The 13,090-nt window shown below is 45.1% G+C and overlaps 1 protein-coding gene across 1 annotated transcript; it reads left to right on the plus strand.

Moving 5' to 3' along the window:
* The first annotated feature begins 2,139 nt into the window (after nt 1-2,139).
* Nucleotides 2,140-11,279, plus strand: KHDRBS1 (KH domain containing, RNA binding, signal transduction associated 1). The gene is made up of 8 exons (XM_009871336.1): nt 2,140-2,263; nt 2,809-2,925; nt 3,388-3,534; nt 5,468-5,604; nt 6,454-6,676; nt 7,686-7,753; nt 8,086-8,144; nt 9,962-11,279. Exons 1-8 carry the CDS (start codon nt 2,216-2,218, stop codon nt 10,057-10,059), a joined length of 897 nt encoding a protein of 298 aa, XP_009869638.1. The 5' UTR covers nt 2,140-2,215; the 3' UTR covers nt 10,060-11,279.
* Nucleotides 11,280-13,090: the final 1,811 nt, after the last annotated feature.

Here is a 13,090-nt window from a genome sequence, read left to right on the forward strand (position 1 = left end):
CTTTACTTTTGCACAGTCTTCAGAAAATCATTTCTTTTTTAAGGAAAAAGCAATCTATCTTTCTCAAAGCATTGAGATCTCGGGTTTTTTAGTTTTTGTTTTTTTTTTAAACTAAGGAGTCATGGTAACACTTGCAAGGGAGCCAAGGTACTGTTGCACGTAGACGTACAAAATTTAGGCTTTTTTTTTAATATGTAATTATGCAACACAATCTCCAAGTTCTATATTTAGATCTCTAAACTAAACCCCAGTTTGTATTAATGTGTCCATAACTGAAAAGTTACAATATTATTTTTCCTTAAGTGTTTTTCTGTTGGCTGCTTTTTGTTCTTTCTTTTTTTGGGGTTGTGCATCTCGCTGCTTGACTTTCTTGTGGTCCGCACCGTCAGAAAGATGCTTCTGAGCCTGCGGGGCTGTGGTTGCCTGGCCAGTCAGAAGACTGCCCGTAAGCTTTTGTTCCTATTTCTGCTCGGAATATTACTGGCTGGTGTCTGAAACCATAAAGATGAACGTTTAGGCTAAAACATACAGTTTCTGATGTGGACAGGAATTACGGGAAACTTAAGGTACTGCAGCTGCCCTCTCTCAGTGCTGGTAATGACTAAGCAGTCTTCCGTCGCAGTTTTATCTTGCAGCTTTAATCCAGTTACGTGTACAAGCTTGTGGAAGTGTCTCTCTTTCCCCTGAAGTGTGAGAAGTTGTATTTAGAGCTCTTTCAACTCGGAAGAGATATTTCTAGTTCTTGAGTTTGCTGACGAAGTGACACAATTTGACTTTCAAGGAAGGGTCGTGCTTCTCCCCTGATGAGCATCTGTAATAATAATTTGTGACGGCTCTGCGTGGTGTGACCAATTTTTATTTTTTTTTTTTTTTAGTTGGATCAAAGAGTGCATAATGATTCATCAGTGATTTGGGATTGTTAATAGTGGATTGGCTCCAAATTTGGGGGAACTTGTCATCTAGCCATTGGCCACTAAATAAAAGCTGGAAAAGAAAAGCCAGTCAGCATGGGCTGTGCTCTTTCGGAAAGTGGTGGATGTTATTCTTGCACAAAGGCAAGTGACTGTATGAGCCTGTTGCCTTCGAGATGATCTTCAGTCGTCTCCATTGGGGTCGTCTCTGACGAGATGCCTGTCTCCTGCCATCCCGCAGTGAGAGTTTGGTTTCCAGCCAGCTTGGGGAGGCTGTTGGTGTGCTAGTTCCTGACTGGCCTACCTTAGCGACCTACTTCCAGCAGGTTATTTGGCCTTCCTTCCAGCTCTCCCTCAAGCTCCAGCATGCCTTTGGTTCAGTCAGGCCACCTCAGTGTTTTTCCAAGACTCTGTAGTTCACAACACACAACGAAAAACCAAAATCTTCTTCTGAGGTACAAACCCCTGTAGTTATGTTGCCTGAAATCAACTTGCAGCCTTCTGACGCTCCCTTTTCTGGCTGCATGCCCGAGGCTTACGACTCTGAAACCCAGTTACGAGTTGCTTGTGTGAGGAAGGTGCATCCGTTTAATGAAATGAAGTTTCTAAGAACTGCGTAAGGCAAGCTGCGCTCTTGTGTGTCGCCCATTTGGGCTTCTGTTTATTAGGGCTGAAGTTCATAGTGTCAGTACGTGTTGGCACCGCTAGTTAAATTATAGATTTCAAACAGCGCACCGGTGGGAATGATAAAGCTTTGCCTCCTGGCTGCTCTGTCAGAGCCAGCCCGCACCGGCGGCGTGGTGGGGCTGGTTTCTTCGTAGCTTTAAGGGTCTGCACGTGGGTCCCACTTTGACGGCGGAGGAGTCAGGTCGGGGACCCGGAGAGGAAGGACTGACAAAACTGTGCAAGGGATATCACAAAACTGTCCTTGCAGTTTCCTGCTCTTACCTAGTGGAGTTATTCATAGGGTGTTCCCTGCTGTTCTTTCTTATCTTTTGTTCATTATCCTGGGTTTGGGCTTCTGGAATCCCTAGATGTGAAGGGAGGAAGAAACAAACTGGGTTAGCACTGAAGAGGTGGCCTGTCTGTCCAGATTGCATTAATCCAACGATAAGTGTGCGTGTACTCGCAGAGAATGAGGGTGGTTGTGTCCTGTCATAATTCCAACTCTAAAAGTGATGCTTGTTTGAGGAATATAAGCAGCCCTATTTTTATCTTGTTTAGAAATTGAAAAAATTCAGAAGGGTGAAACAACAAAGAAGGATGAGGAAGAGAACTACCTGGATTTATTTTCCCACAAGAATATGAAACTGAAAGAACGAGTTCTGATACCTGTCAAACAGTACCCCAAGGTGAGGGCCAGAAAATAGCTTACTGAATCTCTGTGATTTGCTTCTTTTCTATGGATTTTATGGCTGACTTTTAGAGATAGTAGCTGTCAAAGTGTCGTCAGGAGTTATGCCACTGTTCCACTATCGCTACGGAATTTCTCCTATGCAAGGTTGCGGGATCGTGTTTCTAAAATATTACATTTCTAGAATATCTTGGGATAAAGCTAAATGGTGATGTTTAGTCGTGATCTTTTATTACCAGAATAGACACTGTGGAGTTTTTGTGTTTTACAGTTAACTCTTAAGACTTGCTTGTAAAACTACCGGATAGTAGATGGTAGAATTAGACACTTCAGTTAATTTAGCTTCATTTTCTGTTGGATCATTTTTTCATGAAAAGAATATTCTGGAACTTAGATTTTCTTGTGCATTTTTTGGTTTGTATTTTTTGGTGAGGTGAAGAGAAAACGGAGTGGCTAAATTCTTTTGTCAGCCAGGAAAAGCTTTTGTTAAGGCTACTGAGCTCTGGAGCTACTTTTTCCCCTGTTTTTTTCTTCCATTTACAGTTCAACTTTGTTGGAAAGATTTTGGGACCTCAAGGCAACACCATCAAGAGACTTCAGGAAGAAACTGGTGCTAAGATATCTGTGCTTGGGAAGGGCTCAATGCGAGATAAAGCAAAGGTGAGGGCATCACCCTTGAAAACATAATATTAACACCTTTCATGTTGCTGTGAGAAGTAGCTTCTTAAAGCCACCTGAATAACGCAGGTATCTATGAGCAGAGTTACAGAGCACGTTTGAGGCGTTAGACTTCACTCGTTGGTAAAGGGCGCCTTGGGCAGAAAGGTGGCGTAGAAGAGGAGGAACATTGCTTGCTTGGGTGAAAAAAAGTGGCTGCTGTCAGTGCATTAGCAAAAATATCGGTCCCCCGAAAAGGCAGACAGGAGAAGAGGAATGGTGTAGGTTACCTGTGGCTTTTTGTAAAGCTGTGTGCTCCTCTGTGTGTGATCAACATCTGTGGCCAGGCACGGCCAAAATGCTTTTAGAGACATTTCTTGTTAAGGTGTAGAAAAACAAATAAAAGAAGAGTAGCTTCTCTGCACCTTCCTTGGTTTTAGGGATCTCTAATCTGCTTTGTTTCAGGAGGAAGAACTGCGGAAAGGGGGAGATCCTAAATATGCTCATCTAAATATGGATTTGCATGTCTTCATTGAAGTTTTTGGACCCCCTTGTGAAGCATATGCTCTGATGGCTCACGCCATGGAAGAGGTCAAGAAGTTCCTCGTTCCAGTACGTATACTGAAGTTGTTTTCTTTCTCGAAGGAGGCAGATGGATTGGGAATGTGGCTTTGAGGATGGGCGAGATTCGCAAGGCTCACGCTGCAGGAATTGGTGGAGTTGAGGAAGCCTGGACTATGAAGTGTGTGTGTGGCAGCTTAAGCTGACCTCATTAATCTCGTGTGAAGGCACATGTTGTTCCCCCAACCATCATTAGAAAGCCCTACACTTACAGGGAAATTGCGCGGAACACTTGGAGTAAGTCCTTCTCTCCCAGGAGCAGCTCTGGGCACTGGGGTGGGTGGGTAGCTTGTCCAGCTTCAGCTGTTGGTTTTAGTGGGAGAGTAAGTTTAGCCCTGCCTGGTGTGAAAGGGACTTCTTAGCTGGGTTCCTCTGGCTTGGAACAGTAACGCAGGAATCTGGCTAGAAAACTTCATTGGTGAGATCAAGAGCAAAGTACAGAGGTGTTTGCTCTGAAGGAGAGGTGTGAGGATGAGGAGGGTGACTGCCCAGGCAGCTCGGTGGTGTTACTCGGTGTTGTAGCCCTTTGGTTAGACACATCTGTTGAGCCACTATTTTTGTGGCTTTCGATGTGTGTGGTGTGAAGGAACCTCTGTGCTAATCAGGCATTTATTCAGCTGAGACTTGCCTGTCTGAGGTGTCTTGTACCGGTGAATCTTGGAGACCTCTGTGGTCAGCGTTGTGTCAGTTTTGTGCCAGCGAGAGTATTGACCCCCAGAACTGCAGAATTTGAGGGAGTCTTTTGCATGTTATTAAAATGTTGGTGTTGCTTGCTAAATTGGGGGGGGGGAAAAATGGGAAAGATGCACTCGGTGCTCCCTGCTTCTGGCTGGCTCGGAGACGTGGCAGGTAGAGAGCTCAATATACCTGGCACCGTGTTCCCCAGCTGAGACTGGGAGCTCAGATGTTATGCATGAAATACCAGGGGCGGTGGAACCTGCGAGCGGTGGGTAGCAGGGAAGTGTGGAAAAGCGTGTGGGTACTGTGATTGCTGAGTCTGACACGGAGAGGAGGAGAGATTGCTGTGTGAAGTGCCTTTGAAGGGAGGAGGTCATCTTCAAGGAGCCCCTGGGACGTACAAAACCTCGGCTCGCTAAAGGAGGCGCGCAGCCTCGCTATTTCAAGTGTCTTATCTATCGCTGCCTTCAAACAATGTGTTAAACTTGTGAAAGCTGGCAGAGGAGCCACTGTGGAAGCCAGCAGTGCTGTGAAGACACATCTGGTAGGAGACTCCTTGCTTTGTGGTGTTGCCACGGCATCGGGAAGATCCTGGTGTGAGGCCCAGCCTGCTCGTGGCGCGATGACTCCTGCGGGGTCACCGGAGATCTGTCCCAATTCCTGAGGCTGGGTCCCCCGAGGTGATAAAAATGCACGGAGCCAGCCGCATAGTGCGTTCCTAAGAATTTGAAAAGACAGCCTGGATTTGCAAAGGGGTGTTTACTCGTTGTCAGGCTGCATCCTATCTTGTTCCTTCAGTGTGTCGGGAGCACAGCAGTACTTTATGTTCTGTGCACTCACTGCCAGCCACTCGCCTTTAAATGGGAGCTGTAAGGTGCTTGAGGTGGGATCTGCCTGGCTTGACTTTGCACCTGAACTCTCCAACATCTGCAAATAAATCTTGTTGACATCCCTGGGATGCAGGACGTCAGATACCTCCAGAAGCCCTTTGAGCAAGGTCCTCTTCCCAGAGAGCCGCTGTAGTGGTCCCTGCAGCTCCTGGCCGTGCCGCTGGTGTGCCCTTCTTGGCCGGTTTGGAGAAGGCTGACAGCCCTACGCTGCCGCCTTGCTGAGCAAATACCAATAAAACTAACCAGCAGATTTTAATTGAGGACTATCGGGTTATTTTTATTCCAGAACAGTAGCCGGTGATATTCCTGCAGCACAGACTGACTAGTTAGCTCTTCTTCAGAGTTGACTCTTTTAGGATATGATGGATGATATCTGTCAGGAGCAGTTCTTGGAGCTCTCCTATCTGAACGGTGTGCCAGAGCCAAATCGTGGCCGAGGAGTCCCTGTGCGGGGAAGGGGAGCAGCTCCACCACCACCTCCGCCTGTTCCAAGGTATCTTTCCCAAAAGCGCGGACCTTGAAATGCTGCATCTTGTTCAGAGCTGTCCTGCCAGATGAGGCTGAGCTGCTTGTTCTTGCACGTCACTTATTGGCCTTGACCTCTGCTTCTGGCCAAGGCTTTCCAGCCTTGCACTGCAATGCTTTTAGCAAGCTGGCATCAAACGTTTTGTATGTTTTGAGATGTAATCTCGTGCAATGGATGTATTCTGTATTGGGTTTGATGTCTGAAATTGGAAGCTTAGTAAACCTTTCAAAAGTTGGCCTACAAAATCATGTGTAGATAGATGTGTCGTGTTTGCTTCTGTAGCCTTCAGCAGAATAACAAACATTTTCAGTTTAAATTGACCTTCCTTTGAGAGTTATAGGATGGCATTGTTCTGTCATCTCTGTCAAGGCATTGGGATAAATTGGTGATAAAACTCTGTTCCTATAGTTCTTGCCTCACTACGTATTTTATGGGGGGAAGAGTCTTTACTTCTGAGTGTTTAGCCCAGAAGTGTCCCTCTTCATCTCATCAGTGATCTCGGTCCTGGAGGTCTGGCAGTCATTACAGGGTAGTGACAGAGGGTTGTTTAGAATGAACTCTGAGAAACTACTTGGCCAAAGTTCTCTCTTTATCTGCACAACATCTAATGCAGTAGAGTTCTCATGCCAGATTAAGTTTTTGTAAATGCTGTAAAATGACAACATTACCAGTTCTTGTGCTTCTCGATAAGAGAATTCGTGGCTTTGTTAGTGGTGGTTGTATTTATTTATCAAGCTGTTGCGTTTTGCAGTAGGTGTAGGAAGGGTGTGCACCACCCGCAGTAGCTCTTCACAACCCTTTTTCTCTCCTTTGCAGGGGGCGTGGGGTTGGTCCTCCCCCTCCTCCTCCTCCTCCTCCTCGGGGGGCCCTGGTGCGAGGGGCCCCGGTCCGGGGTGCCATCGCCAGGGGAGCTGCCGTAGCCCGTGGGGTTCCTCCTCCTCCAGCAGTACGGGGAGCTCCTGCGCCCAGAGCACGTGCAGCTGGCATCCAGAGAATACCGCTTCCTCCTCCTCCTGCACCAGAAAGCTACGAGGAATATGTAAGAAACTGTCTATCTTAATTATTTTTTTTTAATTCCAGGTGGCTGGCCGTGTGTTAGATACTCAGCGTTACTGAAATAAGGGCTAAAAACGTAAGATTGCTCTGGAGAAGTGACTGCTGGTGCGGAGTGACCTGCTCTGCCCTTTTAGTCCTCAAGGGGAACTGCTGGTGTCTAAAATACAACCTCAGGGGTGGGGGTTGTAAAACTGAAACATGCCCCCAAGACTGAAGTTTGCCATAAATATCAGCGCCTGGTAGAAAAACCACATGACAAAGGCTGAGGTAGTTCACACCTTGTTCTCTTCCTGCAGGATTCTTTGAGCAGGAAACACCCAAAGTTTCTTACTTGCCCTGAAATCCTTAAAGTAAATGTGTGAATGAACATGATGATGTTTCGAAACACATAACTAAGCACCACCCTCCTGCCTCTTTGCATCTGTGCCCTTGGTGTCCTAAAGGAAAACCAAGACAACCGTTATTGCACAACAGCAATTTGGGGAATCACCTCAAATATTGGTAACATCTAAAAAATCTGATTCTGCTTTCAGTAAAACCTCACAGTTTTTCTCCTGAAACCAGTTGTAAGTTAACAGGTTGGATTTTTGTCAACCTGTAGGCTGTGGTTTAGGTAATGCAGTTACAGCCTTCCTGGCACGTGGGTTTGTACCAAAGACAAACTGCAGCCTCGGGCATATAAATGACTTTCAAACACCTTGTAAATAGGAATGTGGCTCATTGCTCCCAAGCCACGGGACACGAGCAGACCTTGGCTACCTATGTCTTAACGATTGAGCCCCCTCCCTCTGGCAGGCAGGGAGTCACAGTTGCTGCAACAACAGGCAATAAATCAACTACCTGAAAAGTAAAAAAAGAAATCAGAAACCTCAGAAAACAGGGCTTCTCTGAAAGCTGCTGGTGTAGCCCAAATTCAGTTTTGCCGTTACTCTTGGTCAGGCATTAACCTTTGGTCCTTCCGTTAACACCGTTGATGTCATCATCCGTTTCAGGGCTATGATGATGCATACGCAGACCAGAGCTATGAGGGGTATGAAGGCTACTACAGCCAGGGCCAAGGGTAAGTTCATTTGTCTCCTGTCTGTTTCCGAGAAAATTTTGCATGATTTTTTTTTCTTCTTCTTTTTAACTTTTTTCTTTTAAGGGAATGGAAACACTCAGTTCTGAGTCTGAGCTGTAGGGAAGGTGCCCTGTTCTGCTGGAATCCTGGAGCGCTTGGGAAATCACTTTTGGGAAAAGTGCGTCCTTGATGATTCTGTAAAAGCAGTGACCAGACACGCCACAGCTATGAGCGATATTGGGCATCTTTGCTTTTCAGTTGTTTGTGCAAGTTGTGTCAATTTAGAAAGACAATTTCAGCACTGTGTGTAACCAACGTAATTACTCTTCCAGGGACACAGAATACTATGATTATGGACACGGGGAGGCACAGGAAACCTATGAAGCTTATGGTATGTCTGGGAATGCTGTTCTCTTGACAGGGAAGGGGCTGCACGTCGTTGGGAATTGCTTGTGCTCGACCAGCTGTTCTCCAGTGCCACTCCACGCTCTGAGCGAGGAGTTGCTGAGGAGAACCTCTAGTATTTTCATGGTAGAATATTTAGATTATCCAAGTCTGAACAACTGAAAGCATCCTGTGGGTTTCTAAGTTCTTATTTAGCTTGATTGTTTCAAAGGTGATGCTTTTAAAATTCCATTTTTTAACTATGGAAATATCTTTTAATTTCCTTGTCGCTTTAGAATATTTTAAGAGCTCTGGATTTCCACCCACCACACTACTTTTGCTGCAGTCTGGTTTTCATGGATTATATTTTGTTGAGCTGGATGAGCGCATGGTTCCATCTGCTTCCTTATCCTCAAAAACCTGCTCGCTGATCCTGACTGCACTGTACATTTGCTTGAAAAAACCGGATTTAAATGTCATATGAAGGCCTGCCTCCCTTTGACCGGGTGGAACAGTTTTGGTCAATGAGACTTGCAAGTAGTCTGTGAAGTCTACCTCCTCTGAATTGCCCAAAGACTTAGGCTAGTCTGAGGGGTGTGGGAGACCAGTTTAACCACAGCTGTGGTTAAATCACCAGCTGTGGAAAGGAAAACAATAGACCTTGTATCTGAGGTGGTGACGATAAAGGATTGGGTGGCTGAACGTGGGGTTTTTTAACCTAGTTGGTGTATCCACGGTTATGAATGCATGTGGCAATGAGTAAGAGTCATTTTCCTCTCTGTAAACAAGCTGAACTGTACAGACAGTTAACAAAAGCTATCAGGGAGCTGCTTAATGGCACGGAAATGTGTTGAGAACAGTCCCTTCAGCCGCCTGAAGGCGTGGATGGATGCAGGTAGCGAGGATAATGACCGGCTGGAGGGACTTTCTGGGATCCTCAGGAACTGGAAATCCCCCGTTAGGGCAGCGGGGTGGTAATTGGGTGGCTGCGTCCTGCGGGAGAGCCTCGGGGCTGACACGGTGAGAAGTTCAAATTCAGGTGCCTAACCAGGGATGCTTTTCCAGCCTAGGATGCATTGGAATAGACAGCAGCTGTCAGGAGCGCTGGCATCGCTCCTGCCTGCAGTGCCTGGGTTTGTCGGTCCCGCAGCACAAAGAGGCTTTTGTGCCTCCTGCTTGGGAGGAGAGCAGCGGCGTTGTCTGGGGTGCGAAGGCCAAAAATGCTCGTTGTACGCTTGGCATGAAGTTGCCACAGCTAATCTGTTTATCCGCAGTAATTTCCTTTGGTCTCTGCTTTCATGAAAACAGAATTAGAGGAATAAAATCGTTGAGCCAGGCTGGAGACGGTTTGGAGAAAATTTGGAGCGTGCTCCGCGGTGGTAGGAACAGACTCGGGACTGGCTTAAGAGGGGGGGAGAGGGGCGGGCGGCCCCCAGCCATAGTGAAAGCTTGAGCTCCGGTTATCTGGGGCCTGAGCTCGCTCGGGGACGATGGGGACGTGAGCTTTGTTTGCTGCGGTGGCGGCTCTACGTAGCGGAAGGGTTGGGGCGGTTTTGCCCCAACCAAAAATCCCGAGCAGCCAGCTCGTGGCTCCTGCGCTGGGGAAGGAGTGACGGTCGGAAAGCAAACCTGGGAATTCGGTCGGCCCCGCCGCCGTCCTACGCCAGTGTCGGCTCTGAATTATTGTGGCACAATTACCCCGGAGCTGCCCTGCCCTGCAGCAGACACCAGCTGCCAGAGCTCCCCTCAAATTAATGACTCCTCAAAGGCTCCGGGTTTGTCCCAGCCGTGCCTTTCCCTGATTTATCCCTCTCTTTTCTACAGGGCAAGATGACTGGAACGGAACCAGGCCCTCCCTGAAGGCCCCGCCGGCCAGGCCAGTGAAGGGCGCCTACAGAGAGCACCCATACGGACGTTATTAAAAAAAAACAAACATGAGGGAAAAAAATCAGTTATGAGCAAACAGTTGTTACTGATTCTTGTATCTCCCGGGATTCCCGTTGCTTTACCCACACCAGACAAGTAATTGTCTAACTGTTTTTCTTCGTGGCCCTATTTCTCCCACTCCATCCTCACCCTGCATTCTGGCTTCTGTACGTAGTATTTTAAAATGAGTTAAATAGATTTAGAGTACCAACTTTATTTTTTTTTAAAAAAAAAAAAAGTGTGTAGATGGCTTTTCTTTCTTTGTTGTTTAGGTAAACACAACTGTACCTTTTTTAAGAAAAAGCAAAAAAAGTTGAGTTAAAAATGTTAGTTTCAAAAGTGACATGCTTTGCTTTAGCAGTTATGAAAAGAAGGTTTTGTTAACCTTTTTCAGTTTGGTTTCAAGGAACCCATAAAAGTTGTAGTTGCAGAATCCCAAAGTAGGCTACATTTCAAAATTCAGGGCTGTTTTTAAGAATTAAAATCATAATGTAACGGTAGTAGCTGCCACCGTTTAAAATTAACCTCAGACGTCAAACTTTCCTTAAAAGCAGATTGCTGGTGAATCTTAAGTTTAAATTTTAATACGAAGGATCCTCGAATTAAATAGCATTTTTTTAAAGGTAATTGACTTAAAAGGAAAAACAAAACAAAACAACAAAATTAGGTGTGTAAAATTGACTTTTCTTATGTGGGTTTTGAAATCTAGCCCCGAACATGCGGTGTTGAGAGATGCTTGGGAAGCAGATTTTCCAGTTTAAAGGGGTTCTTAGTTTGGTTCTGGGTGAAGAACTTTTAAGGGAAAAGCAAATTAAAGCGTGGCTCGAATTGCCCAGTGTTTGATATTAGAAAACAGAGTATTACGCTGAGGTCCTGAACTCTGTAAAATTACAGTCTTCTCATTTTTTGTAGTGCTTGGGGCAGATAATACAGTGCGAGTTTAAAACCGACAAAATTGTCAATATTAGCAATCCCATGGACTTGTTCAAGTGTATCTCAACACTAGCTTTGCATAAAAAGGGACACTGCAGCTGAAAAAAAAAAAGAAATGAGGAAAAATTTCACTCTGTATATAGGATAAAGTCCTAATTGGATTTGTACACTGTCCTCCCACTGTTCTTGAAGATTAAATGCTACATGTGTAAGTCTGCCTAAATAGGTAGCTAAAACTTGTCAAAATGTCTGCCGCAGTTTGTCAATAAAGTTTAGTCCTTTTTTAATCAAAGTAAATGTGATGAATTGTCATTTTTTTTTTGGTTGAGCGATAAAATACCCATTTTTTTTTCCAAATAAATTTAAATTAATGCTAAAGCTAATTGTCTTTTTAAAACGTGGAGACATTCTAAAATGGTGTTTTTTGTAATTCTCATGAACAGCTCATTGAACGAGCTTTATCTTTTTTTAAAAACAAAAAAAAAGAAAGAAAAAAAAAAAAGAGGAAAAATTGTTTTTCACCCCCTGGAAGTTGTTGAAAGCAGTTTGATCCTGGCCTGTGGCAGAAATCTGACTTGAGTCTGCTGGAGAGTGTTGATGGGTCTTTGCTGAACTACTGATCCAGATTTCAGGTGGCCTCGCAGAGAATTCCAGACTCCAGGCTGAGTCTGAAATGACTCGTTTAAACATAGCGCGACAAAACGAGTGCTGAAAAACCCAGGGCTTAGCTGCCACCAGGAGAGGGAAGCTTCCTTTCTGTAAACACCCCTAACCCCCCTTGCCTAAGAGGATGCCCTTCTTTTTTCGGACAGTAGCCTTTCCTTGGAAAGCCGCTTAAAAATATAATATCTTGGTTTGTGAAGGGTGCTGCAGTTGCTGCTCAAATCCTGCCGAGAGGGTGTGTCTGTAGAGATAGAGAATATAATAAATTGCTGCTCAGACGTGAAAAGGGGTTTGTATTTGCCATCTGCAAAATGAATCTGGCACTCCAGGGGGAGAGAATTAAACTGCTCGGGGGTGAAAAATGGAGCATTAGGAAGCAAAGTGCTTGTAGCAGCGCATGATCGAGGGGAGTACTTTAAAACAAAAAAGTTGTATTTGTAGATTGTGATTAAAGTGTAAATAACTGCATTTTCAACAATGGTTTGGAGTCAGCTTTCAGGGCATAATGTCTTGCTTGATGAAAAGATCACCCTATGCCCCCCCTTTTAAAGGAAAATTATCGCAGGAGAATCAGGATGTGTAAAGCTAACATGCATCGCAAAACCCGAAAGGTAACCTAAATGTCTGATTTTAATAGCACATTTCTCTTTTACATAAACTGTGACGGCAACTTGCATAAACTTTATTGAAACAATTCTTCAGATGTTAATTTTAATGTAAAAATTTGCAAAAAAAAAAAAATGTTTAAAATAAACATTTAAAACAAACCACATGCTTCTGCATAAATTAGCAATAACTTTAATAATGTGCCCTTTGAAAATGCACTGTAATGTAATGTGGGCAAAAAGGAATCGGCAAGCTTAAATATCAAAAGATGTAAAATGACAACGAATATAGATAGTCCTGCTACTGCCAGAAAAAAAAAATTCTGCTCAGTTATTTAAAAATGTAAAATGATGGCCCTTTTTAGACCCCAGTATTGATATTTACTGTGAAATGTTCAAAGCTCAGCTTAAGTTGCATGTTTTCCTTCCTGTGTAATTGCATGCAGGAATCTTTCTTTTCTTTTTTTTTATTTTTTTCTTTTCTTTCCATTTGCCCGTGCGTTAAGGAGACTCACAAATGTCTTCAATTTGCAGGAGTCAAGAGTACATCGCTGTGAATCACTTGGGCGAAGATGAGTTGGGGCAACACGAAGTGGGTAAGTTTGTTTATTTTTGCAACCCCTTGCAAGCTGCTCCCGGGATCCGCGGGGGTGGCACCATCTGAGCTGTGAAATCGAAGCCGTTCTTCACAGACCCACAAATAAATGACTCTGGCGGAAGGGCCGGGTACGTGACTGACGCTCGCGCGGAGGTCGCGGCGTGGAGGAGGCTTCCGCGTGCGTACGTACCTGCGTGGAGCGCTCCCGCCGGGATCCCGGGGAGGGGG

The sequence above is a fragment of the Apaloderma vittatum genome, unplaced genomic scaffold (genome assembly GCF_000703405.1).
Source record: "Apaloderma vittatum isolate BGI_N311 unplaced genomic scaffold, ASM70340v1 scaffold13656, whole genome shotgun sequence".
Taxonomy (NCBI): domain Eukaryota; kingdom Metazoa; phylum Chordata; class Aves; order Trogoniformes; family Trogonidae; genus Apaloderma; species Apaloderma vittatum.

What these genes read in the sequence shown, in the direction of transcription:
- KHDRBS1 (XM_009871336.1), top strand. Translation starts at nt 2,216, where the DNA reads ATGAAACTGAAAGAACGAGTTCTGATACCTGTCAAACAGTACCCCAAG. An exon ending in TCAAGAAGTTCCTCGTTCCA is followed by an intron (nt 3,535 to 5,467) that starts GTACGTATACTG and finishes TGACTCTTTTAG; the next exon opens with GATATGATGGATGATATCTG. An exon ending in CCACCTCCGCCTGTTCCAAG is followed by an intron (nt 5,605 to 6,453) that starts GTATCTTTCCCA and finishes TCTCCTTTGCAG; the next exon opens with GGGGCGTGGGGTTGGTCCTC.